Here is a 23,635-nt window from a genome sequence, read left to right on the forward strand (position 1 = left end):
AATTTTCTTCTAATCAAAACTTTTTCCTGAAGCACCCAGTAAGTGTGAAGCATTGGTTATAGGCACAATGCACTACATATTTGCTGATGATTTAGGGCAAATAATCCCAGGAGTGTGGCTGGGGCTGTTTGACCAGCTGTGTTTCTTACTTCCATGAGGTGGTTGATAGAAGAGCCACGCCATTCCAGCCAGCAGGGGTCATGGCTTCCATGTGTTTGTAGCAGAAGGAGTCTTTCTCTTTGCTTTCACTTTCCTTACACTCTAAAAATGAGCTAATGCTCTGGTTTCTCTTTCGATCGTATAAACCTTTCCCCTTTTAAAAATAAGCTGATTATAAATAATTTGTGTGAAAATGCTTCATATACTACTATACTAAATAAAGTTGACGTTTCTAGAATAGCTGTGAGCTGTCCTTTTTCCAAAAGAGAGTAGGATGTTTTAGTAAGTTGTTTTGATATGCATTTCATTCGGTAGGTTGTGTGGACACACAGATGAGTGAAGATTTGCTGTAGGGAGCTCCCAGCCCAAAAGGAGAGACAGGTGGAAACAGCTCGGTCTGGGTAGAGATCTCGGTGGAGCTAACCCTGATGTTGGGTCTTTTGGGTTTTTGTTTGTTTGTTTTTTTGGGTATTTTTTTTTTTTTAATTTTTTTTTTTAATTTATTTATGATAGTCACAGAGAGATAGAGAGAGAGGCAGAGACACAGGCAGAGGGAGAAGCAGGCTCCATGCACCGGGAGCCCGACGTGGGATTCGATCCCGGGTCTCCAGGATCGCGCCCTGGGCCAAAGGCAGGCGCCAAACCGCTGCGCCACCCAGGGATCCCCTTTTTTTTGGGTTTTTTTAAAGATGTTATTTATTCATGAGAGAAACAGAGAGAGAGAGAGAGAGAGGCAGAGACATAGGCAGAGGGAGAAGCAGGCTCCCTACGGGGAGCCCGATGTCGGACTTGATCCGGGGACCCCAGTATCATGCCTGGGCCAAAGGTAGACGCTCAACCACTGAGCCACCTAGGCATCCCTGGCATTGGGACTTTTTTTTTTCTCTCTGACATTGGGTCTTAAAGGGGTTTGTACACCTTCGTCAGGAAGGACATGCTAGGCAGATGGCTGCATGGAAGCAAAAAATAGCAAGATAGGTTTGGTGCTGCTGGAATTTTCTGTTTATTTATGGACTCTAGATTCTAATCCTTTTCATTTATAGGCACCATCTTCTACCAGTGGTTCATCTGTCACTGTCCTTATGGTGTCTTTTGAAGAGCAAATGATGTTAATGCCCTGTTACTTAAACCCATGATCAGGGGATCCCTGGGTGGCTCAGTGGTTGAGCATCTGCCTTTGGCTCAGGGCGTGATCCTGGACTCCCAGGATCGAGTCCCACATCAGGCTCCCTGCATGGAGCCTGCTTCTCCCTCTGCCTGTGTCTCTGCCTCTCTCTCTCTCTGTGCCTCTCATGAATAAATAAAATCTTAAAAAAAAAAAAAAAACACCATGATCAATTGATGATTGTGTATATATGTGGAGTGAGCTACAAGTCCATTTTCAGTTTTTCCTGGGGAGTGTCCATTGTCCTAACACTGGACCCAGCACTGTTGGTTGGATAATCCTCTACTTGGCAGCATCTCTGGGTCATTATGGGTTCTCTGCATGCACAGGTCTATTTTAGAGGCTCTCTACTGTTCTACTGATTGTCACTCCCTGTGCTCAGACTGCATGGCCCTGATAGCATAGCCCTGATAGGACCCTTATGGATATCTTGACCATCCTTGGCACTTTTCCTCTAGTCATACTGTGCTAAAACCACCACTATTGTCCACCATTGAGATTGAGGCCGGGACTACATTGACTTTCTCTTCAATTTGGATGGAACTGACATTTTTACAGTAGTTTGCTTTTCTCTGCAGGGTGGTCTCTGTCTTCATTTATTTAGGCCCTTCTGTGAGGTCTTTCAGTGAAGTTTAGAGAAAGAAAGAAATCTTTCTCTACAAATATTTTCCACTGGGGCAGCCCGGGTGGCTCAGCAGTTTAGCACTGCTTTTGGCCCGGGGCCTGATCCTGGAGGCCCGGGATCAAGTCCCACGTCGGGCTACCTGCATGGAGCCTGCTTCTCCCTCTGCCTGTGTCTCTGCGCCTCTCTCTCTTTCTCTCTCTCTCTGCCTCTCATGAATGAATAAATAAAATCTTTAAGGGCAGCCCTGGTGGCTTAGCGGTTTAGCGCCACCTTCAGCCTGGGGTGTGATCCTGGAGACCCGGGGTCCAGTCCCATGTCAGGCTCCCTGCGTGGAGCCTGCTTCTCCCTCTGCCTGTGTCTCTCATGAATAAATAAATAAAATCTTTAAGTAAATAAATAAATCTTAAAAAAAAAAAAAATATTTTCCTGCAGGCTTCCTGCAGGGAGCCTGATGGGGGACTCGATCCCAGAACCCTGGGATCATGCCCTAAGCCAAAGGCACTTAGTCGCTGAGCCACCCAGGGTGTCCTTAAAGATTTTATTTTTAAACAATCCCTACACTCAACATGGAGCTCGAAATCACAATCCTATTATCAAGAGTTGCATGCTCCAGTGACTGAACCAGCCAGGCACTCCTCTTTTGTTGCATTTTTTAAATAGTTTCTTAGTACATGGAACTTTTTTTTTTAAGTACGCTCCACGCCCAATGTGTGTCTTAAACTCACGACCCGAGATCAAGAGTCTCACATTGTACTGACTGAGCCAGCCAGGCACATCTGAGCATATGAAAATATAATTGGTGTAATAACGAAGGTAATGTCTTCTTAGTAATTTGGGTCTTACCTTTTCTCCAGGATTACATCCCAGTAGACCAGGAAGAACTAAGAGATTATGTCAAAGCTCGGCTGAAAGTCTTCTATGAAGAAGAACTTGACGTCCCCTTGGTCCTCTTTAATGAAGTGTTAGACCACGTGCTCAGGATTGACCGGTGAGTTTGTTGTTGCAGCCTCACAACTGCCTAAGCTGCTGTTAAATATAGTGGTGGGAAAAAAAAAATATATATATATAGTGGTGGGGATCCTGCCAGGCCTCCCAGCTGACCTTGGAGCTCCAACTCCTCTGCAAAGTGACCATCCCCCCCCTTCTAAGTCCAGCTTCTTTGTCACATACTTGTCTATTGTGCAGCACTTAACTTGGCTCCTGCTAGCAGTCTGTTCCTACCGTGATTAAAAACTCTTGGTAGAATCGAGTCTGTCTGCCTCTTGCCATCTGATTATCTGGAGGACAGGACCATGTCCTAGTGATCTTTGCACCTCCTCCAGACCTAGCAGATAGCAGATTGCTCAACAACTGTTTAACGTACAAGATAAACACATTAAAAATGTTGTAGGTTAACTCCTGAAAAAGTTTAGGACCTAAGTGTCAAAGGGGGAACAGAGCATAAAAGCCTTGAAATGTATCTTTTCTGATGTTTCAGAATATTCCGCCAACCTCAAGGCCACTTGCTTCTGATTGGTGTCAGTGGAGCGGGAAAAACCACCCTGTCCCGCTTTGTGGCCTGGATGAATGGTTTGAGCGTGTACCAGATTAAGGTGGGTCTAGTTGACACTTCTTAATCCCAGTGACCGACTCCTGATTCCTGCACATGGCTCCTTGAATGAGAATGGACCTAACCTGCCAACTGCTTCTGTAGGTGCATAGAAAGTATACAGGGGAAGACTTTGATGAAGATCTTCGCACGGTGTTGAGACGTTCTGGCTGTAAGAATGAAAAGATAGCATTTATAATGGATGAATCCAACGTATTAGATTCTGGATTCCTGGAGCGAATGAATACCCTTCTGGCCAATGGGGAAGTAAGTGCCACATTACACTGTGTTGTGTATTAGTGGCAGCAGGTTAAAAGGATCAGTTAGTAGTAATGCTCTCATTGGCTAGGTTCCTGGCCTCTTCGAAGGAGATGAGTATGCCACCCTGATGACCCAGTGTAAAGAGGGGGCCCAGAAGGAGGGCTTGATGCTGGACTCGCATGAGGAACTCTACAAATGGTTCACCAGCCAGGTCATCCGCAACCTTCATGTTGTCTTCACCATGAACCCATCCTCAGAGGGGCTCAAGGACCGCGCAGCCACTTCCCCAGCACTTTTCAACAGGTATGCTGATGTTTGCTCAGCTCTGGTTCACAAGAGCCAAATTCTTCCCAAGGGGCAAACCCTGCTCTTGGGAGCTATTTGAGACATGGGCATCTTTTTCAGGTGTGTGTTGAATTGGTTTGGGGACTGGTCCACTGAAGCACTATATCAAGTGGGCAAAGAATTCACAAGTAAAATGGACCTGGAGAAGCCAAATTACATTGTGCCTGATTACATGCCAGTTGTGTATGACAAACTTCCACAGCCACCATCACATCGGGAAGCTATTGTAAATAGCTGTGTATTTGTTCATCAGACTCTTCACCAGGTTGGTTCCATTTTGAGGTCATGGGGGAAAAAAAACTAAACATTCTGCTAACATAAAAGTAAACCAATGAAGAAGAGACTATGGGTACCTGGGATTATGCACAGTGCCATTGCCTGTTCTTACCTCTGTCAGCGGTGACTCTTCCTCGTTACCAGGCTGCACCTTCTGGGGTCATTGACCTTCACTGCCTTATGGCTTCTGCCTCTGTAAAACGTTCTTCTCTGCTTTTGTTATCTCACTGCCAGTGTGTGTTGGGGAGGGTGCTGATTCTCCATTCAGATCAGAGGTCAGCAAGCTTTTCCTGGAAAAGGCCAGAGCGTTCATGTTTTAGGCTTTGTGGACCAGGAGGGTCTCTTAACTACTCGGCCCTGCCTTGGTACACAAAGCCTCCACAGCCTGCATATGTACACATGGGTAGGGCTGTGTGCACTAGTGCTTCGTGTGCAGAAAACATGCAGTGGCAGGATTTGGCTCGTTGGCCAGGGTTTGGAGACCCTGGCTTTAGATTCCTTATCATGGGAGAGTCCAATCTCTCATCTGAAAGGCTTTGTAAAAACCGCTGTGAGTCTGTGGGTGTCCCGTTGATCACTTCCTTGCCGCACCTGCAGATCTCCATTGCCTCCAGAATGTGGCCTGGCCCTGGCTTCCCTTGCTGGTATCCTGCTGCCTTACGTGAGCCTGAGGGGCCAGAGCAGCTGGTCACACAGCTGTGCCACTTGCCCTTGTCCTGGTGCCATCTGTTATGTTGGTGTCCATGGGAAATAAGCAGGAGGCAAGAGATAGAGCACACACAACCCCAGCTGTAGAGCCTGTTCACACGGAGTATGTGTGTGAGGTCACCGAGGTTACCTCTGTGTTACAGGGAAGCTTGGGAAAGCTTAGGGGTCTCAGGGGCTCCCTGAGATCTCGTAGGAGGCTGAGCTGAGAGCCCAGCTCAATTGTGACTTCTGAGGGCTGCATCCATGCACCAAATCACCGGGCATCCCTGTAGGCAGAGCAGTTAGCTTTTGGAGGTTAAATCACGGAGAACGTCCCGAAGAGTGAAAAGATTTACCTATTTTCTAAAAGGCTAACGCTCGGCTGGCAAAGCGAGGGGGCAGGACGATGGCCATCACGCCCCGCCACTACCTGGACTTCATTAACCATTACGCCAACCTGTTCCATGAGAAGCGGAGCGAGCTTGAGGAGCAGCAGATGCATTTGAATGTTGGGCTTAGAAAAATCAAAGAAACGGTTGACCAGGTACCTCCCAGGGGTTCGCTTCACTCACGGGCAGGGGGCTGGTGTGAGGACCCCTTTCCAGGTAATTTCTGCACGATTCTGTTTTCCTAACACGGCGTCTGTCCCTCAGGTGGAGGAGCTCCGGCGTGATCTGAGGATAAAGAGCCAAGAGCTGGAGGTAAAGAACGCGGCCGCAAACGACAAGCTGAAGAAGATGGTGAAAGACCAGCAGGAGGCAGAGAAAAAGAAGGTATGTGTGTCTCAGGAGCCTTCGCCCAGCTGGGCCCCCGCTGGCAGTCTGTGGGGAGAGCAGGAAGTGTAGTCTGGGTGGTCTTCAGGGTTTGATGGGTTGGGGCGGCGGTGTCTGGGGGAGGTCAGGAGTGTCGTTCAGGAGTCACTCAGCAAAGTAACCAGTACTGCAGCCAAGCCCTTCTTCCGTTTTAGGTAATGAGCCAAGAAATTCAGGAACAGCTGCATAAGCAGCAGGAAGTGATAGCAGACAAACAAATGAGTGTCAAAGAAGATCTGGACAAGGTGGAGCCTGCTGTCATTGAGGCCCAGAATGGTACGTCAGTGCTGTCAGAGGTCTGGCTTTTTAGAAAGGGTGCTCCATCCGTGGTGCTGTGGAGAGTTGGCTGAGCATGGTAAATACCCGAAGGCTTTCCTGAACACTGGAGATTGTCGTCGTCTTTTTTTTTTTTTTTTTTTGGAGATTGTCTTCATCTCTCGTAAAGCAAAGTTCTTGTAATGCTGCTTTGCTTTCACCGGAGTAGAACTCTTCTTAGGAGAGACAGCTGACAGCATAAGGTTTATGTGGATACGTGTTTTTGTTTTTAAGATCCAGTGATAATTACGTGCATGTGCTATTACAAATTCCTGACTTGAATGTCACCAGAAATGCCCTGAAGCGTGCATGTTGCCCGAGTGTGCCCTGGCCGGGCTGGCGACCACAAATTTATGCGCTGATAGTGCTGGCCTCCGTTCTTACTCCACCAGGCACCTGCAGGACGCTGTAGCAGCAACCAAGCGGGCCCCTGACCTGTGCTCTCTCGTGGCCTGCTGGCGTTTGTTTCAGACATGAAGTCCCCTACTATAGGATGGGAGAAAGTGACACACACTGTCCAAACTGTAGATTTTCCCTGAGAGTCAGATTTAGATGGGAACTTAATAGAGTTCTCACTTCCGAGTAACCACTGAGAAAGTATTAAAATATTTAAATCTTTTAAGTTTATGGAGGTAAATAAGCTAATGGGGTCCTATGAGACATTCCTGAAAGCAGCATCTTGCTTTAGTTTAGTGTGGGGTCAGTACAGCAAGCTCTTCATAATTATTTAAAAGGTCAGCTACTTAACACCGTTCCAGGGGATTTAAAGATAGAAAGTCTTGCTCACTGGGACCTTCTGAGCAGTGGCCCCTTCCTCATCAGAGCCACAGCTCTGCTGTGCCGCAGCCCCCTCACTGTGCTCACTCTGTCACCTTCCCACCCCTACCTCTTTTGCTGCCCCTGTGCTCAGCGGTGAAATCGATCAAGAAGCAGCACCTGGTGGAGGTGCGGTCCATGGCCAACCCTCCCGCTGCCGTGAAGCTGGCGCTCGAGTCCATCTGCCTGCTGCTGGGAGAGAGCACCACAGACTGGAAGCAAATCCGCTCCATCATCATGAGGGAAAACTTCATCCCCACCATCGTCAACTTCTCTGCAGAGGAGATCAGGTGAGCGTTGCCAGGAAGGATGTAGAAGACAGTGCTCAGGTGTCGGGAGGTTTTCCTGCTATTGTGTGGCCCTGTCACTGTGGCCTGGCGTACACTAGAAGGCGGCATCCGTTAGGTTAATGCCTTTCAGGCTGGTTCCTTCAAAGTAGTAGTCAGATTTCTTCTTCCCATCCCTGGCAGTAATGTTCTGATTCCTTGACCGCTGTGAGCCGAATTCTACCCCATCCCCACAAATACTTGCGAGCGCCTCCACACCACACAGCTGATGTCAGACACTGCCTCACATCAGGGGAGGGTGGGGGCAGGAGGGTCAGAGGCCTTCCTGGCAGCAGTTGCCACTGTTACATGGAACACGGGTGGGTCTGGTTGTGGGGGCAGTGGATGGGAACCAGCCTTCACATTTTGGGTTCCTAAAAACTCTACTTCGTTCACTCTACATATACTTAGAACTACAATTCCTTTTTTGCAGTGATGCCATAAGAGAGAAGATGAAGAAAAACTACATGTCCAACCCAAGCTACAACTACGAGATTGTGAACCGGGCATCCCTGGCCTGTGGGCCAATGGTGAAATGGGCAATTGCACAGGTAGCCAGTGTAACCGGGAGCTCCTGTGTGAAAAGCCACTGCCAGGCCGGTCACTTGTGAAGGATAACTACCATTTGTCTTTCTCAGCTTAACTACGCCGACATGTTAAAGCGAGTGGAGCCCCTACGCAATGAGCTGCAGAAGCTGGAGGATGACGCCAAGGACAACCAGCAGAAGGCCAATGAGGTAGAGCAGATGATCCGGGACCTGGAAGCCAGCATCGCCCGCTACAAGGAAGAGTACGCCGTCCTCATCTCGGAGGCCCAGGCCATCAAAGCAGACCTGGCTGCTGTTGAAGCAAAAGTAAGATTGTCATCAACCATGTGCCATTTTACTGCTGACTCCCTTCAATTCTGTCTTTGTGGGGTTTAACACGAGGTGCTCCTAGGGCTTAACACACATTCTCATGTGTGTGCCCCACATTCATCTCCGCCAGCTAGCTTTTTTGTGTCTGACCGGTCGTGCTGGCTTCCCTGAGTATTTTCTGAGTGGCATTGATTAGGACAGGTGGATACCAGGAGGCGATCTGCAGCCAGTGAGCCCCCTCTCCACACCAGTCCCCAGCCTGGCTGTTTGCCCGCCTCTGTTTCAGTGGAGTCACCAAAGGCCTGGTTGTCTGTCCAGGCCTCATGTCCACTGCTGTGTCTATCACCAAGCCCATACTCCTCCCGAATTCACAGAATATTCTCCTCTTCTGCCAGCAGTGTTTCTTCCCTCTGGCCAACCCTCCACTCCAGGCCCTCTTCCTGCCCTATCTCCACTCCCTTGTACATCTCAAGGCTGACCCTTGCTTCTTTGCACCCCCTCACACCCTGCTTAGGTTCCTCAGTCGTGGGGGAGCTGGGTCCCATCTTCTCTGGGACTGTGAACAACTAGAGTCTGTTTCTGTCTCTAGCCCACCCAGAGCCCTGTGGAGGAACAGATTTTCACTTTATGGTATAAATCCTGTTTGATTTTCCTTTTAGGTAAACCGGAGTACTGCTCTCCTGAAGAGTTTGTCTGCTGAACGTGAACGATGGGAAAAAACAAGTGAGACTTTCAAAAACCAGATGTCCACTATTGCTGGGGACTGCCTCTTGTCAGCGGCGTTCATTGCCTATGCGGGTTACTTTGACCAGCAGATGCGCCAAAACTTGTTCACCACTTGGTCCCACCACTTGCAGCAAGCCAACATCCAGGTAAGTGTCCATAGGGAATTCCAAACAGGTGTTAAAGGCGTGGGCCAGACTGGTGTCCACTCACCTGTTCGAGTCCTGGCTTGAAATCACGCACCTGTAGTTCTGAAAAGGAAGGGTAACTTCCCTCACCTTTCAGTTCCGTACAGACATCGCACGGACGGAGTACCTCTCCAATGCTGACGAGCGTCTCCGCTGGCAAGCCAGCTCCTTACCTGCGGATGACCTGTGTACAGAGAATGCCATCATGCTGAAGCGGTTCAACAGGTACGGACTCGCTCAAACAGAGAGCAGCTTAAAAGTTTCTACGTGCAGTGGTCCCGTTCTTTTGTTTGTTTTTTCAAAACGCATCTTTGAGGAAATGAATAGAAACGTGGAAGTAGGCAAATGGTGCAGGCAGGCTCAGCGCCCCTCTCTGGTGGTGGGGTGCACATGATCCTCACCCTCACTGACTGAATTGTTCTGTAAGGAACCTTTCTCATGTAACCTTTCATAGCTGATTGGCAGGGCTGAGGATCAGTGGACAGTGAAACAGACCCTCTCCAAATATTATAACTGAAAATACTTAGCTGAAAAGATTTAAAGGGGAAACTGGTATCTGGTTTATGGCTTAAGAAGCCAGAGTCAGAAGTGGAGGATGACTGGAGGGATGGCAGGCTTAGCACTGGCTCAGGGGGTCCTCAGGGCTCATCCCACATACGGGGCCCCTGGCCCTCGGGAGCTCGAGCTGCCTCTGCGGCAGCTCTCACACCCAGACATCCTTAGTGTTTTTATCTCAGAATCTTCAAATCCTCGAGCCCTTGATGTGTATCACTGTCCCAGGGACACAAAGAGGATGACGACTTGTGGGTGTGATTTATTTTGGGAGCAAACCCTCAGGCTCCATGTCTTGCCAGATGGTGCTGGTGAGATCATTGACCCATGCTCATGGTCTATACAGGGCTGTGTTCCTCTCAGTGAGAAATACACACTCCTAGGTACTTATTCAACAGTAGCCTGCACATGTGACCAACAGCACACTGAAAGCACCTGTGGTGCTCCTCGTGGGGGCCGGTTCACACGTCACTATGTATATCAGGAGTGGGAGGCTGGGGTCCTTGTAGACCAGGCCACTCATAGTGTGCGTGCAGAGGGCCACTCCAGCAGGCAGTGAGCAATGGGGGCAAGTGCCATGTGAGGGCGAGTGTGGCCCCCCTGTGGACACACGCACCCACACCCACTCCTGGGTCTGTAAATACCTGGATCTTTTCCCAAGTACACAGACCAGAAACTGGCAACCAAATACAGGAGAAGGGGGTGGTTTTTCCCACTATCTGCCCTTTCATAGCTTCTAAGTTTTATGCAAGCACGTGTATGTGCAGTACATGTTTTTTAAAAAGTTTTTTAATTGGCGATGTGACCCTGGGCACCCTGCCATAGCCTCTTAGTATCCCATCTTGTTTGTTCATAAAAGAGATGTGCTGATGCTGACAGTACCTTCTCACAGGCTCCTTGTGAGAACTAAGTTGCATCTGCCATTTGTCAGGGTCCCTGGTGGTTTAAACCCTTTCTGCCCATGAGCCGTGGGTGCTGCTGCAGCATGGTTGCTGACACCCGAGTTCCTGAAGGGTCTAGAAGGTCAGGAACACATAGAACAGTAATTCTAGTGTAACATGCTCAGCATCTGCAGAAAAGCATGTACTGAATGCTGAGACAAGAACCTGTGTCCCCGCGAGAAGAGAAACTTTATAGCCCTGCTCCAGAGAGTCTGTGACTTTGTTAGCTCCTTAAAGAAGAGCTTCAAAAAGATGGCTTTAGCATCAACCATTTGTCCTGTTTGTCTTCATGGGAGACTGGAGACCGCACTGGAGCAGTGGGTACGGCATTCCCATCGTCTTTGTCGGGGCTCCTTGAACCTGCTCTATTGCTGCCTCACCTTCAGGTACCCGCTGATCATCGACCCGTCTGGCCAGGCCACAGAATTCATCATGAATGAGTACAAGGACCGCAAGATCACGCGCACCAGCTTCTTGGATGATGCCTTCCGGAAGAACTTGGAGAGCGCGCTGAGGTTTGGGAACCCCCTTCTGGTGCAGGTGTGTGCATCCAACGGTTGATAGGACATAAAACTGAAGTATGGGATCTAAACAATGGTACTTTTTGAACTTTGTAAGACTTTGTTTGATGTCAAAGGTCTGTAAAAAGTCAGTCCAACAAAACAGTATTTGCTTGATCTTGGTCATCACAATCCACTGGAGCTTTTGCAGTGATAGAAATGTTCTCTGATCTGTGCTGCCCAGTGTGGTGGACACATGTGTGGCCAGTGTGACTAAGGAACTGAGTGTTTTAATTAAGGGCCCACAGGTGGCCCGTGCCTACTGTAGTGGCCGATGCAGATTCACATGGGTAGGTAGCTTCTGAGGTGCATTTATCTGGAGCAGGAGGGTGGTGTCAATGCACTGTTATTTGGGTGAAAATAAATACTGCAGAGCCCTAATGGTTAAACTTCCCATGTGCTACATAGGACGTGGAGAGCTATGACCCAGTGTTGAATCCAGTATTGAACCGCGAGGTTCGGCGAACAGGGGGGAGAGTGCTGATCACCCTCGGCGACCAGGATATAGACTTGTCACCGTCATTTGTCATCTTCCTGTCCACCCGAGATCCAACCGTAAGGAACGAGATACACCTCAGATACATAGTTGGTGTGGCACTTGGTGTCACAGCTCAGGTGACAAAGTGGACTGTTCTGTTACTCCTTTTGGCAGGTGGAGTTCCCACCAGACTTGTGTTCCCGGGTCACATTTGTCAACTTCACGGTCACCCGTAGCAGTTTACAGAGCCAGTGTCTGAATGAAGTCCTTAAAGCAGAAAGGCCTGACGTGGATGAAAAGCGCTCCGACCTTCTTAAACTTCAAGGTGTGTTTCCTGGGTCCGTAGCTTCAGGAGTTTTGGGGCAGGTCAGGGGTGCGCTTTGAAGGGACTAGAGCACGTCAGGTTTGTTCAGGCAACCTCTCCTTCTCAAAGAGCGTAAGCGCTAGTGAAGTCGGGATGCTGTGATCTTTTAGGGGAATTCCAGCTCCGCCTGCGTCAACTGGAGAAGTCCCTGCTGCAAGCCCTGAATGAGGTGAAGGGGCGCATTCTGGACGATGACACTATCATCACGACTCTGGAGAACCTCAAGAGAGAGGCTGCCGAGGTGACGAGGAAGGTGGAGGAGACAGACATCGTCATGCAGGAGGTGGAGACCGTGTCGCAGCAGTACCTGCCGCTGTCCACCGCCTGCAGCAGCATCTACTTCACCATGGAATCTCTGAAGCAGGTGACCACAGGAGCCCCCTGCTGCAGGACCACATGCTGCCCTCTGCTCTCCCAGCTAACAGCCATCCCCCTCTCCCTTCCAGATCCACTTCCTCTACCAGTACTCCCTCCAGTTTTTCCTGGACATTTATCACAACGTCCTGTATGAGAACCCAAACCTCAAGGGCATCACTGACCACACGCAGCGCCTCTCCATCATAACAAAGGATCTCTTCCAGGTAGAGCGCCCTGCACTTGGCTGTCTCCGGGGAGGGAAGCTGGGAGGTGGTTCTCCGGGGACAGCAGCATTGCCTGCTCTTACCTCCAGGTGGCATTCAACCGGGTGGCCAGGGGCATGCTGCACCAGGACCACATCACCTTCGCCATGCTGCTGGCCAGAATCAAACTGAAGGGCACCATCGGGTAAGGTCGGCCGCCCTACCACACTTGCCCCTGCAGAGCGTCATCATTTTGTGGGTTGCCTACTAGCATTTTATGAGAGCTTAAAGAAGGGGGAAAACTCTTCTAGTGGAGGCAGAAATGAATCTGAGACCCTCGCTAACCTATTGTCCCCTTCCCAGGGAGCCCACCTACGATGCCGAATTCCAGCACTTCTTAAGAGGGAAGGAGATTGTCCTGAGTGCTGGCTCCACACCCAAGATCCAGGGCCTGACAGTGGAGCAGGCTGAGGCGGTTGTGAGGTTGAGCTGTCTCCCTGCATTCAAAGATCTGATTGCAAAGGTTCAGGCTGATGAGGTGAGTGTTCTGAACACTTCCTGGCCTCTTTCCAGGAAAAGCAGTAAGGAATTGTGTGTGTTGTGTGCTCACATCAGCCATCTGATAGATTCATCTCAACTTCTCTGCCCATGAAAATGGGCTCTGCTCCATGGTGACGCTTTCTTTCATGTCTCCACAGCAATTTGGCATCTGGTTGGACAGCAGCTCCCCAGAGCAGACGGTCCCTTACCTCTGGAGTGAAGAAGCCCCCTCAAGTAAGCCCACATCAGGGCCTCCCCTGTGTTTTCATTCTGGACCCAAATGTAAAATTGGGCTTTGCTGCTTGAGTGTGAAGGGACATTTCCAAAAAAGTCGCCAGTTCCTGAAATAAGAATCTCAGGGTTAAAATCAGATCCTAATGCGTGTTCCAGCTCATGCTTGAAGACCAAGAGAGGCCTAGAAAGGAAGGCCCTTGCCCAACGTGAAGGGAGAGATTAATTGTTCTGAGAGTGGTCCCCAAGGCCTTGTGCCAGCCAGCTTAGGTGGGGCTGCAGCTCAGCAGGGTGAGGCTGGTGATTGCTAGCATCTTCTCTAGACATGGCTAAGAACCTTTAGGTGTTTGACCTGCAATGAACAGATGTGGGTGGAATCATTTAAAACTGGTAACAACAAAAAATAAGTAAATAAATAAATAAGTAAATAAGTAAATTAAATGAATAAGTAAATGAAACTGGTAACCACCACAGTACCCACAAAGAGGCCCACACTGTAGGTGCTGTCATGGGTGTGTCCGCTGAAGACGGGAGGTGGTGGCAGTCCTTGGGGCAGAGAGAACCAGAAAGGGCAGTGTCATTTCTGAGGTGTCATTTGAGCTGACTCTTGTACACAGAGCATTTGCCAAGCAGAGGCTTGTAGCGAGACCAGTCCTAGCTGGGGTAGCTCAGAGTCTGTGCCATGCCCACCCCCCAACCCTTCCCATGTTGTTTCAGCACCCATCGGGCACGCCATCCACCGCCTGCTCTTGATTCAGGCTTTCCGCCCTGACCGCTTGCTGGCCATGGCCCACATGTTCGTTTCCACAAACCTCGGGGAGTCCTTCATGTCCATCATGGAACAGCCACTCGACCTGACCCACATCGTGGACACTGAGGTATGGCTTTGGCTCCCTAGAGGCTTAGCTACATACCTGCTCCAACTCCCCGCCACCATCTCCTCATAGGGCCACACCCGCTGCAGACTCCCACTTGGCCAGACCTGCAGGGCTCTCCCCTCAACAGATGCACACCGTCCAGTGTGCTCTCTTAGTTCTGACCTCTTCGTCTATAGGTAAAGCCAAATACTCCCGTCCTGATGTGTTCTGTGCCTGGGTATGATGCCAGTGGTCACGTCGAAGACCTTGCAGCTGAACAGAACACACAGATCACTTCAATTGCAATCGGTAAGGATACTTGATCAGTTTTACTGGCTGAGGCCCCTCGGAATTCACGGTGGGCACTGAGGTCTAAGCCTGCTATGCTGACACTAAGCTTTCTGACACCAGGCTCAGCAGAAGGCTTCAACCAAGCAGATAAAGCAATAAATACAGCCGTGAAATCGGGCAGGTAGGCGTATTTTATTTCAGAAAGCCTTAGTTTCCAAGAATTCTGACCGGAAACCTAAAGTGTGGCTGTCGGTCTCTTTCTCCCCTTGTAGATGGGTGATGCTGAAGAACGTCCACCTGGCCCCAGGGTGGCTGATGCAGCTAGAGAAGAAGCTACACTCCCTGCAGCCACACGCCTGCTTCCGACTCTTTCTTACCATGGAGATCAACCCCAAGGTGCGTGCCTCATGCGTGGGCTGTGAGTGCTCGTGTGACCTCTTTCTGTTCTAAACGCCTGTGTGCTTGTGTGTGTGTGTGTGTGTGTGTGTGTGTGTGTGTGTGTGTGTGGTTGAGCTAAAGTGCAAGTGAGCCAGAATGGTGACGGGGGGCCGTGTCTGCCTTAGGTGCCTGTGAACCTGCTCCGAGCAGGCCGCATCTTTGTGTTTGAGCCACCCCCGGGGGTGAAGGCCAACATGCTGAGGACATTCAGCAGCATCCCTGTCTCACGGATATGCAAGGTAAAGTTGCTTTCTCCTGGCACACTGTCGGGATAATCCGAGACACCGAGTCCCATTGCTGAGTTCAGAAGCAGGTCTCCACACCTCTCAGAAACACCAGAGTGGCTAACCGTGCTGGAGATTTTACTGCTTAACTTCAGGCAAAATTCCCTTGCTGTGAAAAAGTTGAAAGAAATGTACACGGTGTTTGGTTGCAAGGATGCGACGGTCATGCTCCTGGGTGAGCAGACGCCTCCAGTGGAGCTCTAGCCGGAGCTCAGATATCTCAGATATCTGGGGTCGATGTCAGGCAATCCTGTGCTCCCAAACATGGTCCCCACCCCCAAGGCTCTTGGGCAGGAAGACAGAGATCCTTCAGTACAATTTTATTTTGTGCCATAATCCACCTTTTCTGACAATTTCAGAAAATTTGTTTCCTGCATCTTTTATTTATTTATTTATTTATTTTATTTTATTTTATTTTATTTATTTATTTAAGAGAGAGGCAGAGGGACACATGCTGGGAGCCCGATGTGGGACTCGATCCCAGGACTCCAGGATCACGCCCTGGGCCAAAGGCAGGCGCTAAAGCGCTGAGCCACCCAGGGATCCCCTCCTGTATCATTTTTTGTGGCTAAATAATTGATCTCCACAGTGTCATTAGATGATATCTTTATTAATAGGAAAATTGGCACTTAATTTCTGGCAACAGTATTAGTATTAATGTGCTGCATCCCAAGTCCTGGTGTTCATAGCTCAGGCTAGTAGGAAGCTCTTCTTGAAACTTTGATGAGGGAGTAGCCCCATTGCATCAGCTAGAAAGGGTGCTGCTTTCTGGGGACTCCATCCTTCATAACCTTCCCCACCCAGTCTCCCAACGAGCGTGCTCGCTTGTACTTCCTGCTGGCCTGGTTCCACGCGATCATCCAAGAACGCTTACGATATGCACCCCTGGGGTGGTCAAAGAAGTATGAATTTGGGGAGTCTGACCTGCGCTCAGCCTGCGACACGGTGGACACGTGGCTGGATGACACGGCAAAGGCAAGTGCAGGCTGCTGAGTCAGAGGTGGGAGGGGAATGCTCGGAAGTATTCACGGTTGCGGCAGACAGTGGGGGTCCTCCTGTGTGATGAGGGTATGAAGCCAGGGTACGCTGGTGCCCATGCGGCCTGCCCCCACAGTCCCAGCTTTCCTCACACAGGGGAGGCAAAACATCTCCCCGGATAAGATCCCGTGGTCCGCACTGAAGACCTTGATGGCTCAGTCCATCTACGGTGGCCGAGTGGACAACGAGTTCGATCAGCGTCTGCTCAACACCTTCCTGGAGCGTCTGTTCACAACAAAGAGTTTCGACAGTGAATTTAAGTTGGCCTGCAAAGTCGATGGACACAAAGACATTCAGATGCCAGACGGCATCAGGTAGGAGCCCGCCCCCGTGACCTAGACCTTCGCCATGCCGGCCACTTTCCAGCGTCATGCCTAATGGCATTTCCAAATGTGCTGCTTCTCCAGGCGAGAGGAGTTTGTGCAGTGGGTGGAGCTGCTCCCCGACACCCAGACGCCCTCCTGGCTAGGCCTGCCCAACAACGCCGAGAGAGTCCTGCTCACCACCCAGGGTGGGTACCCCACTCACCCGGCGCCCTGGGAGCTCCTCCCTTGCCTCCGAACAACTCCACTGTGGGAAGTCGCCTTCCTTCCCCCAGCCCTCCCCGCCCAGCGGCGGGGAAACAGTTCCAGCTGGTGTCTCTTCTGCAGTTTAGGCTCAGGTCACTAAGGTCTGAAAATTACGTGTCAGTTTCCAGCTTACATTCAGACATAATTTCACTTCGTTTTCTTTGAAGATGAAAAGTATAATATTACGTGAGGTTTTAAAATCCTCAGTTTCTTTATTAGAATACTTCTTAAAAATGTTTTTCCTTATACTTTTCTTTTTCAAGACTATTCAAAAAATAACCTAATGCAGTTTTCAGAGGGTGGTCCCCAGTCCAGCAGCATCAGCCTTGTTGGAACTAATTATAAGTGCACGTTCTTGGGGCCAGGGTCAGACCTCCTGAGTCCAAAGGAGAGCCCAGCCATCTGCTCCAATAAGCCCTCCTGGCAGCAGCAGTGTCCTTGAGCTTGCAAACCACTGATCTAACCCAGACTTCTCTTCATGGGAAACAGGCTCAGAAAAGACTCATGATTCACCCAAACTCGTACAGCTACTTGATAGGACAGTTCCATTCAGCTCTGCATGAGAATCCTTAGTTACAGCACTCGCTGAGGACACCCTAAAATGCATGCCAGACTGCCCTCCTCTGTGAAGCGGCCATGGCCCCATAGGCCACCAGGACGAGAAGCTGGGCTGGCCAACCATTGTGAGTTGAAGGCCTAGGTGCAGGGCAGGTTCCGGCAGGTCCGGGGTTGGGCAGGAGCCAGTATTGAGATCACATAGGGTCTTAACACTGGCAGTACCTGCTGTGACCCCAGCTTGGCCCCCACACCAGGCAAATGGTTTGTAGGGTTTGTGCCCCACTCTGTTCTGTTAGCAGCCAGCTGCCTGCATCGGGCTGCTCAATACTAATGAGCTGCCACCATCACACCAGCACTCTGCCAGGGACGTCACACTCGGTCCACCCTAGAGCAACATGAAGGCCTGTGCTGGGGGCTGTTTGAGGCAGAGCGGTGGGCGTGGGCAGCCCAGGACCCGTGGAGTTAACAGTGCAGTGGCCCCCTGGCTGGAGCCTGGCCTGCCCCAGAGCCCAGCCCTCTACAACAGCGCCGGCACTTTCCTGTGAATTTGGAATCAACCTCACTCATCTTTGCACTCAGGCTGTTGGCTCAGTCCCAATAGGCTCAGTCTGGTCTCAGTTTTCCTCTGTCTCCACCACCTCACTTTCTGGCCCAGCCTGCTCTCTGCTTCAAACAAACGTCCCCACTTGGTACCATACATGGCTTGCACGCTCAAGTCTTTTTTCCTCTGTTCCCTTGCCCATGCCCCCTCCCTCCCTGTGTCTCTGGTGGGGATGTGGCCCAGGTGTGGACATGATCAGCAAGATGCTGAAGATGCAGATGCTGGAGGATGAAGACGACCTAGCCTACGCAGAGACCGAGAAGAAGGCAAGGACCGACTCCACGTCAGATGGGCGTCCTGCCTGGATGCGGACCCTGCACACCACCGCGTCCAATTGGCTGCACCTCATCCCACAGACGCTGAGCCACCTCAAGCGGACGGTGGAGAACATCAAGGTGGCCAGGAGTGGGCGGGGCTGTGCCTGGGTGTCCCTGGTCCTGGCGGGCTTAGCGTGGTCTCAGAGCAGGCAGGCATCTGCGCCCGGATCCGGCATGAGGCCCCTGGCAGGGGGTCCGTCTGCACAAGCTGCACAGTGAGTCCCAGAGCAAGCGGCAGCAGCCACTGTTCCTATTTGGAACCAGGCTACGGTGGGCTTCGACCTGCTGCATACTGAGTCCAGTCCAAGAGTGAGCTCAGGCAAAGCCATGAGCTTCAGGCCAGGGCTCTGAGGCCTGGGGTTCCCGGGGCTCCCTCCTACCCTCCCTCTTCACTTTCGTCTCTATGACAATTTTAGGATCCGCTGTTCAGGTTCTTTGAGAGAGAAGTGAAGATGGGAGCTAAGTTACTTCAGGACGTTCGCCAGGATCTCGCAGATGTCGTCCAAGTGTGTGAAGGGAAGAAGAAACAGACCAACTACCTGCGCACCCTCATAAACGAGCTGGTGAAAGGTACTGGCCCTCCTGTGTGCGCCCGGGGGCTCGGGGCCAGAGTGGCCCGGCTCCCCAGCGCTCGCCACGTCCCCCTCACTGCCCGGAGAGCTGACGGGGCACGGGGCCGCTGCCCTGCAGAGTCGGCAGGTCCTGGGCCAGGCCTGGTGCACGTTTCCTTCTGCAGCTGGGGGCCCTTGCCTGGAGGTCAGGCTCAGAGGGCCCCAAATTTTTACTTGCTGTTCCGTGAACGTCTATTAAAATCTTAACAGTTTTGGGGGGGTGGCCAGCAAATTAAAATAAGTGGGGGGCACAGTGTAAAAGTAGAGGGAGCCCCCAGGTGTCTCACACCTACTCCACGAGCCTGAGTTGTGGCAAGGCCCAGCTGCTTGTGTGATGGGACTTAGCTGCTGAGACATTATGTGGGGGTGATTGTGGCGCTCCAGACACCCGGGCCTGAGCAGATGCAGAGGTGGTGATGGCCCATCCGGGACCTGCAGGGTGTGGTCCGGGGAGGGAGGCGGGCGGAGCTGGAGAAGCCAGTGAGCACTAGCTGATTCGACCCACATGTGCCTGCCGGTGGTCAGAACTGACGCTGCCTGGGGTCACCTTGCTTGCAGGGATCTTGCCTCGGAGCTGGTCCCACTACACAGTGCCCGCAGGCATGACCGTCATCCAGTGGGTGTCTGACTTCAGCGAGAGGATCAAACAGCTACAGAACATCTCCCAGGCGGCTGCATCCGGTGGCGCTAAGGAGCTGAAGGTGGTGGAGGCGCTCCGGAAGGGTGGCGGCTGTCCTGGGTGGGGGAGGAGCTGCCCCTGGCAGCCCAGGGGACGAGCACAGACCCCAGTGTGACCCAAGACAAGGGGTGGTGCTCGCTCCTCACCCAGGGATTGCTGCTTCCCACAGAACATCCACGTGTGTCTGGGCGGCCTGTTTGTCCCCGAGGCGTACATCACAGCCACCAGGCAGTATGTGGCCCAGGCCAACAGCTGGTCCCTGGAGGAGCTCTGCCTGGAAGTCAATGTCACCACCTCCCAGAGTGCCACCCTCGATGCCTGCAGCTTTGGGGTCACGGGTGAGTTGGGGTCCCAGGGAGTGTGCGCACTCAGCTATTCTGGGCGTCTCTGCAAGGTGCCCCTTCCCTGCCCTGGGCCTCCTCGCAGGTGGTCCTGGTGGCCTCCAGCGTCGCTCCCAGTCAGATGTGCTGCCTCAGGGTGTGGGTGGCAGCACGGCTCTGGCGTCACAGAGATTTGCACAGCCGTTTGTGCTGGCAACAGGTCCTGACTTCCTCCCACAGGTTTGAAGCTACAGGGGGCCACGTGCAGTAACAACAAGCTGTCGCTGTCCCACGCCATCTCCACGGTCCTTCCTCTGACGCAGCTGCGCTGGGTCAAGCAGACCAACGCAGAGAGAAAGGCTAATGTGGTGAGTGGCCCCTTGCCGCTGTCTGGGGTCGGCAGGTGCCACGTGTCACCGGGACCCCAGGGCTGCACAGGGGAAGCCCGCCCCCTCCCTGCATGCCGTCGGCTGACCCAGCTTCTCCCTGAGCCAGTGCTAAGTCCACCCCCTCCTGTAGGTGACCCTGCCCGTCTACCTGAACTTCACCCGGGCAGACCTCATCTTCACAGTCGACTTTGAGATCGCCACCAAGGAGGACCCACGCAGCTTCTACGAGCGCGGCGTCGCCGTCCTCTGCACGGAGTGAAACGAGGCTCCCTTCGTTCCCCTTTCTGTAGTAGTAACTCTATTTAATGTTTCTTCATCATTAAACTGTTGGAAGAAGTGGACGTGTCGGAGGAAAGTCGTTAGTTTGAGTTCAGAGGAAGTGGAAAATGAAGGCTGCTGGCCGGGAGGGTAGGAGGGCTGCGTTTGGTGCTGCGGGAGGGGAGGGTCCAGAGCACGGCTGGTGCTGGGAATAAAACACTAAGCACGATCTGGCCTCCCGCCTCTTCTGTCTCAGCTCTCCTCCGCTGCAGAAACCCCGGGCCCAGGGGCCCGCACCCCCGGAGCAGTGCTGGCCATCCTGGGTCGGACCAGGCTGCTTGTGTGTCCCGGGGGGAGGGGCCCGGCCCACAGCCCCGCGTGCTGGAACCTGGCGGCGGTTTGTGTCCCGCGGGTATGCGGATGTCCTCAGCTGCCCGGCCACCCATCCCGTGCCCTCCCTGCGCGTTCTCCCCCCAGATCCCAGGGTGGCGGCAAGTCGAAGTGCTGGCTCTGCGGACAGCTTGCCATTCACATTGGACGTGATGGGTGTGGTCTCCCCGTGAAAACAGGCTTCTGGTTTTGTGTTGTTTTTTTTTAAGATTTTATTTATTCATGAGAAAGAGACGCAGGCAGAGGGAGAAGCAGGCTCCACACGGGAAGCCCAATGTGGGACACGATCCCAGGACCCCAGGATCATGCCCTGGGGCAAAGGCAAATGCCCAACCAATTAGCCACCCAGTGGCCCCGGTTTCTGGTCTTTGAGCACCTTCTGGCGGCAGCTCCTAGGGTTGATCAGCGACCAGCTGGGCCTCAGCACAGGCTGGGGTGAAAACCTGTTGTTCCTGCTGCGGCCACTGCCCAGCCCCCGGCCCCCGGCCAGCCATCCGCTCCCCTACCCCTGTCGTGCTCATCCACCAGCCGAGTGAGGAGCTGGGTCTGAGTGGGTGCTTAAGCCCCTGCCCCCCACCCTGACCACTTCTGTGGAGCTGCCCGGCTCCAACTGTCCCCAGAGCCTGGGAACTGGGGTCCGAGCCTCTTCCCCACCCAGTTCTGGAATGTTCTCTCAGGCATCCCTGGGAAGCCTCCTGGCAGTCCAAAGCTGTGTTCAATTGAAAATTGAGGTTCACTTTGTTTTTCTCTGAGCCAGAGGGAATTCTTGGCTTTTCTGCGGTGGGATTCCTAAATGGGACGGACTGTAGGCCACTCTCCCCTGAGAGCTGGGACCAGGCCCCACAGGCCAGCATGACACCTGTCCTGCCTACGTCCCGTGTGCACCAAGTACAGGTGAGGGTCCCGAGCACAGGAGAAATGTCCCGGGGGTCAGGGGGTACAGAGCAGATTCCTGAGCAGGGGGATTTGACAGCAGCCCCAAGGGCATGAGCAGAAGTCGCCGCAGCCAGCGGACACCCGTGACACCTTGCCAGGAGGGTGGGGGCAGAGGGGTAGACGCTCCCCCATCAGAGATTCCCAGGTCACCTCCCCCAGGGGCGCCAAGCACCTACTTGCTGCCTCCTGAAGCCCCATGTGAATCGATGCCTGGCCCCAGGGCCTCTTGGAGCCTCACCCCCACACTAAGTTCAGCCCGTGGGGCCTGAGGGAGGGACCCCCCCACTCACCAGTCCTCTTCCTCCTCTGGGCGGGGGCGTGAACACCCGCCCCTGGCCGCTCCCCACCACCCGCCCGCGCCCGCGCAGCAGGAAGGAGAGCTCTGGTCCTCGTCCTCGGGCAGGCCTCCCTTTATTGGCTCTGGGGAACAGCGCGGTCCTGGGGCGTGTGGGCCGCGGGCACCAGACTCGTGCTCAGTTCATGCCTGCTGGGGAGGAAAAGGCTGTGAGCAAACCCCCAGCAGCTGGGAGAGGGGGAAAAGAGCCGCCGCCACCCTGTTATTTTTATATAATGGCGCATCAAGACCAAGATCATGTCAACAGAGCCAAACCCGGCTGCTCAGAAAATCCTCACTTTGTACAAACAGCGACAGGAACGGACACAGGGACACAGTGCAGGGCAGCTTCTCAGGGTGCGGGGAGGGCGGTGGGGACAGGCCAGTTCACCCCAGAGTCAACCACGAGTGTGTGTTCTAAATACTTTTCTTTTTTTTTAAAGTAGGCTCCACGCTCAGCTTGGAGCCATACCCAGGGCTTGAACCGACAATCCTGAGATCAAGAGCTGGGCTGAAATCAAGAGTCGGACACTAACCGACTGAGCCTCCCAGGCGCCCCTGTTCTAAGTATTTTCTTTTTTAAGATTTTATTTATTTATTCATGAGAGAGACAGAGAGAGGCAGTGACACAGGCAGAGGGAGAAGCAGGCTCCATGCAGGGACGCGGGACTCGATCCCAGGTCCCCAGGATCACGCCCTGGGCTGAAGGCAGAGGCCAAACCCCTGAGCCACCCAGGCGTCCCCATGATCTAAATATTCTTACAGGCCTCCATGTGTCAGCACCCCCAGAGCGGGACACCCGCCACCCCCAGCCCAGCAGACATTCAGGGTCGAGAACAAGGGGCAGCAGGAGTCAGGGTGTAAAAACCACTAGTTCTGCGGATACATAAATACTTAGTAAAAGTAAGGAAATTCTCGGATTCAGAGGTGGGTCCCACGAGGCCGGCACAGGGCTTTCCTCAGTTGGAAACCCATTTGTAAGCAAAGTGGGGGTCCCCAGTGTTCGGTATCTAAGACCTAAAACGCGCAGGTGCTTCATGAGGACCGAAGCCCATGGACACCGGCCGAGGGCTCCCCGGGGCGTGGGCGCCCCTCCCGCTCCCTCTGCTCACCTCGCTCTGGGCCACGTACTGCCTCTTTCTCTTCGTTTTCTCAGGCTCCGCAAGGAAAAGTTCCAGTTTCCTCTTGGAGAGGGTGAGCTTGGGCCCCTTGTCCTTCTCGCTGCCGAGCCGGGGGGGCGGCCGGGCCGCTCTGCTGCGGCCCTGCGCGTGTCTGCCAGGCTCGGGGGGCCCCGCGGCGGGGAGCGGGGGGCCGGGCGCCCGGGGCCAGCGGTCCTCCCACATCCCGCAGTCCTCGTCCGGGGACCCCGAGCGCCTGGCTGCCCGCCCCCGGGCCT

The 23,635-nt window shown here is 52.8% G+C and overlaps 1 protein-coding gene across 1 annotated transcript in view; it reads left to right on the forward strand.

The window, feature by feature from the left end:
• The window catches only part of DYNC1H1 (dynein cytoplasmic 1 heavy chain 1), a 68,112-nt gene extending 47,304 nt beyond the window's left edge, over window positions 1-20,808 (forward strand). Inside the window, exons 44-78 of the mRNA XM_072762353.1 lie at window positions 2,804-2,937; window positions 3,427-3,541; window positions 3,643-3,804; window positions 3,887-4,101; window positions 4,204-4,408; window positions 5,477-5,650; window positions 5,760-5,879; window positions 6,074-6,194; window positions 7,144-7,339; window positions 7,809-7,926; window positions 8,014-8,229; window positions 8,892-9,104; window positions 9,241-9,368; window positions 11,023-11,176; window positions 11,605-11,751; window positions 11,849-11,999; window positions 12,149-12,402; window positions 12,485-12,619; window positions 12,709-12,803; window positions 12,962-13,136; window positions 13,297-13,372; window positions 14,087-14,247; window positions 14,424-14,535; window positions 14,638-14,698; window positions 14,790-14,913; window positions 15,081-15,194; window positions 16,044-16,214; window positions 16,374-16,591; window positions 16,685-16,788; window positions 18,189-18,400; window positions 18,739-18,892; window positions 19,492-19,634; window positions 19,782-19,950; window positions 20,173-20,300; window positions 20,452-20,808. Coding sequence (XP_072618454.1) covers window positions 2,804-2,937; window positions 3,427-3,541; window positions 3,643-3,804; window positions 3,887-4,101; window positions 4,204-4,408; window positions 5,477-5,650; window positions 5,760-5,879; window positions 6,074-6,194; window positions 7,144-7,339; window positions 7,809-7,926; window positions 8,014-8,229; window positions 8,892-9,104; window positions 9,241-9,368; window positions 11,023-11,176; window positions 11,605-11,751; window positions 11,849-11,999; window positions 12,149-12,402; window positions 12,485-12,619; window positions 12,709-12,803; window positions 12,962-13,136; window positions 13,297-13,372; window positions 14,087-14,247; window positions 14,424-14,535; window positions 14,638-14,698; window positions 14,790-14,913; window positions 15,081-15,194; window positions 16,044-16,214; window positions 16,374-16,591; window positions 16,685-16,788; window positions 18,189-18,400; window positions 18,739-18,892; window positions 19,492-19,634; window positions 19,782-19,950; window positions 20,173-20,300; window positions 20,452-20,580 — 5,304 coding nt within the window. The 3' untranslated portion in view covers window positions 20,581-20,808. The remainder of the gene's footprint in view (window positions 1-2,803; window positions 2,938-3,426; window positions 3,542-3,642; window positions 3,805-3,886; window positions 4,102-4,203; window positions 4,409-5,476; window positions 5,651-5,759; window positions 5,880-6,073; window positions 6,195-7,143; window positions 7,340-7,808; window positions 7,927-8,013; window positions 8,230-8,891; window positions 9,105-9,240; window positions 9,369-11,022; window positions 11,177-11,604; window positions 11,752-11,848; window positions 12,000-12,148; window positions 12,403-12,484; window positions 12,620-12,708; window positions 12,804-12,961; window positions 13,137-13,296; window positions 13,373-14,086; window positions 14,248-14,423; window positions 14,536-14,637; window positions 14,699-14,789; window positions 14,914-15,080; window positions 15,195-16,043; window positions 16,215-16,373; window positions 16,592-16,684; window positions 16,789-18,188; window positions 18,401-18,738; window positions 18,893-19,491; window positions 19,635-19,781; window positions 19,951-20,172; window positions 20,301-20,451) is intronic.
• The last annotated feature ends 2,827 nt before the right edge of the window (window positions 20,809-23,635 follow it).

This window comes from Vulpes vulpes, chromosome 6, assembly GCF_048418805.1.
Source record: "Vulpes vulpes isolate BD-2025 chromosome 6, VulVul3, whole genome shotgun sequence".
Lineage (NCBI taxonomy): Eukaryota > Metazoa > Chordata > Mammalia > Carnivora > Canidae > Vulpes > Vulpes vulpes.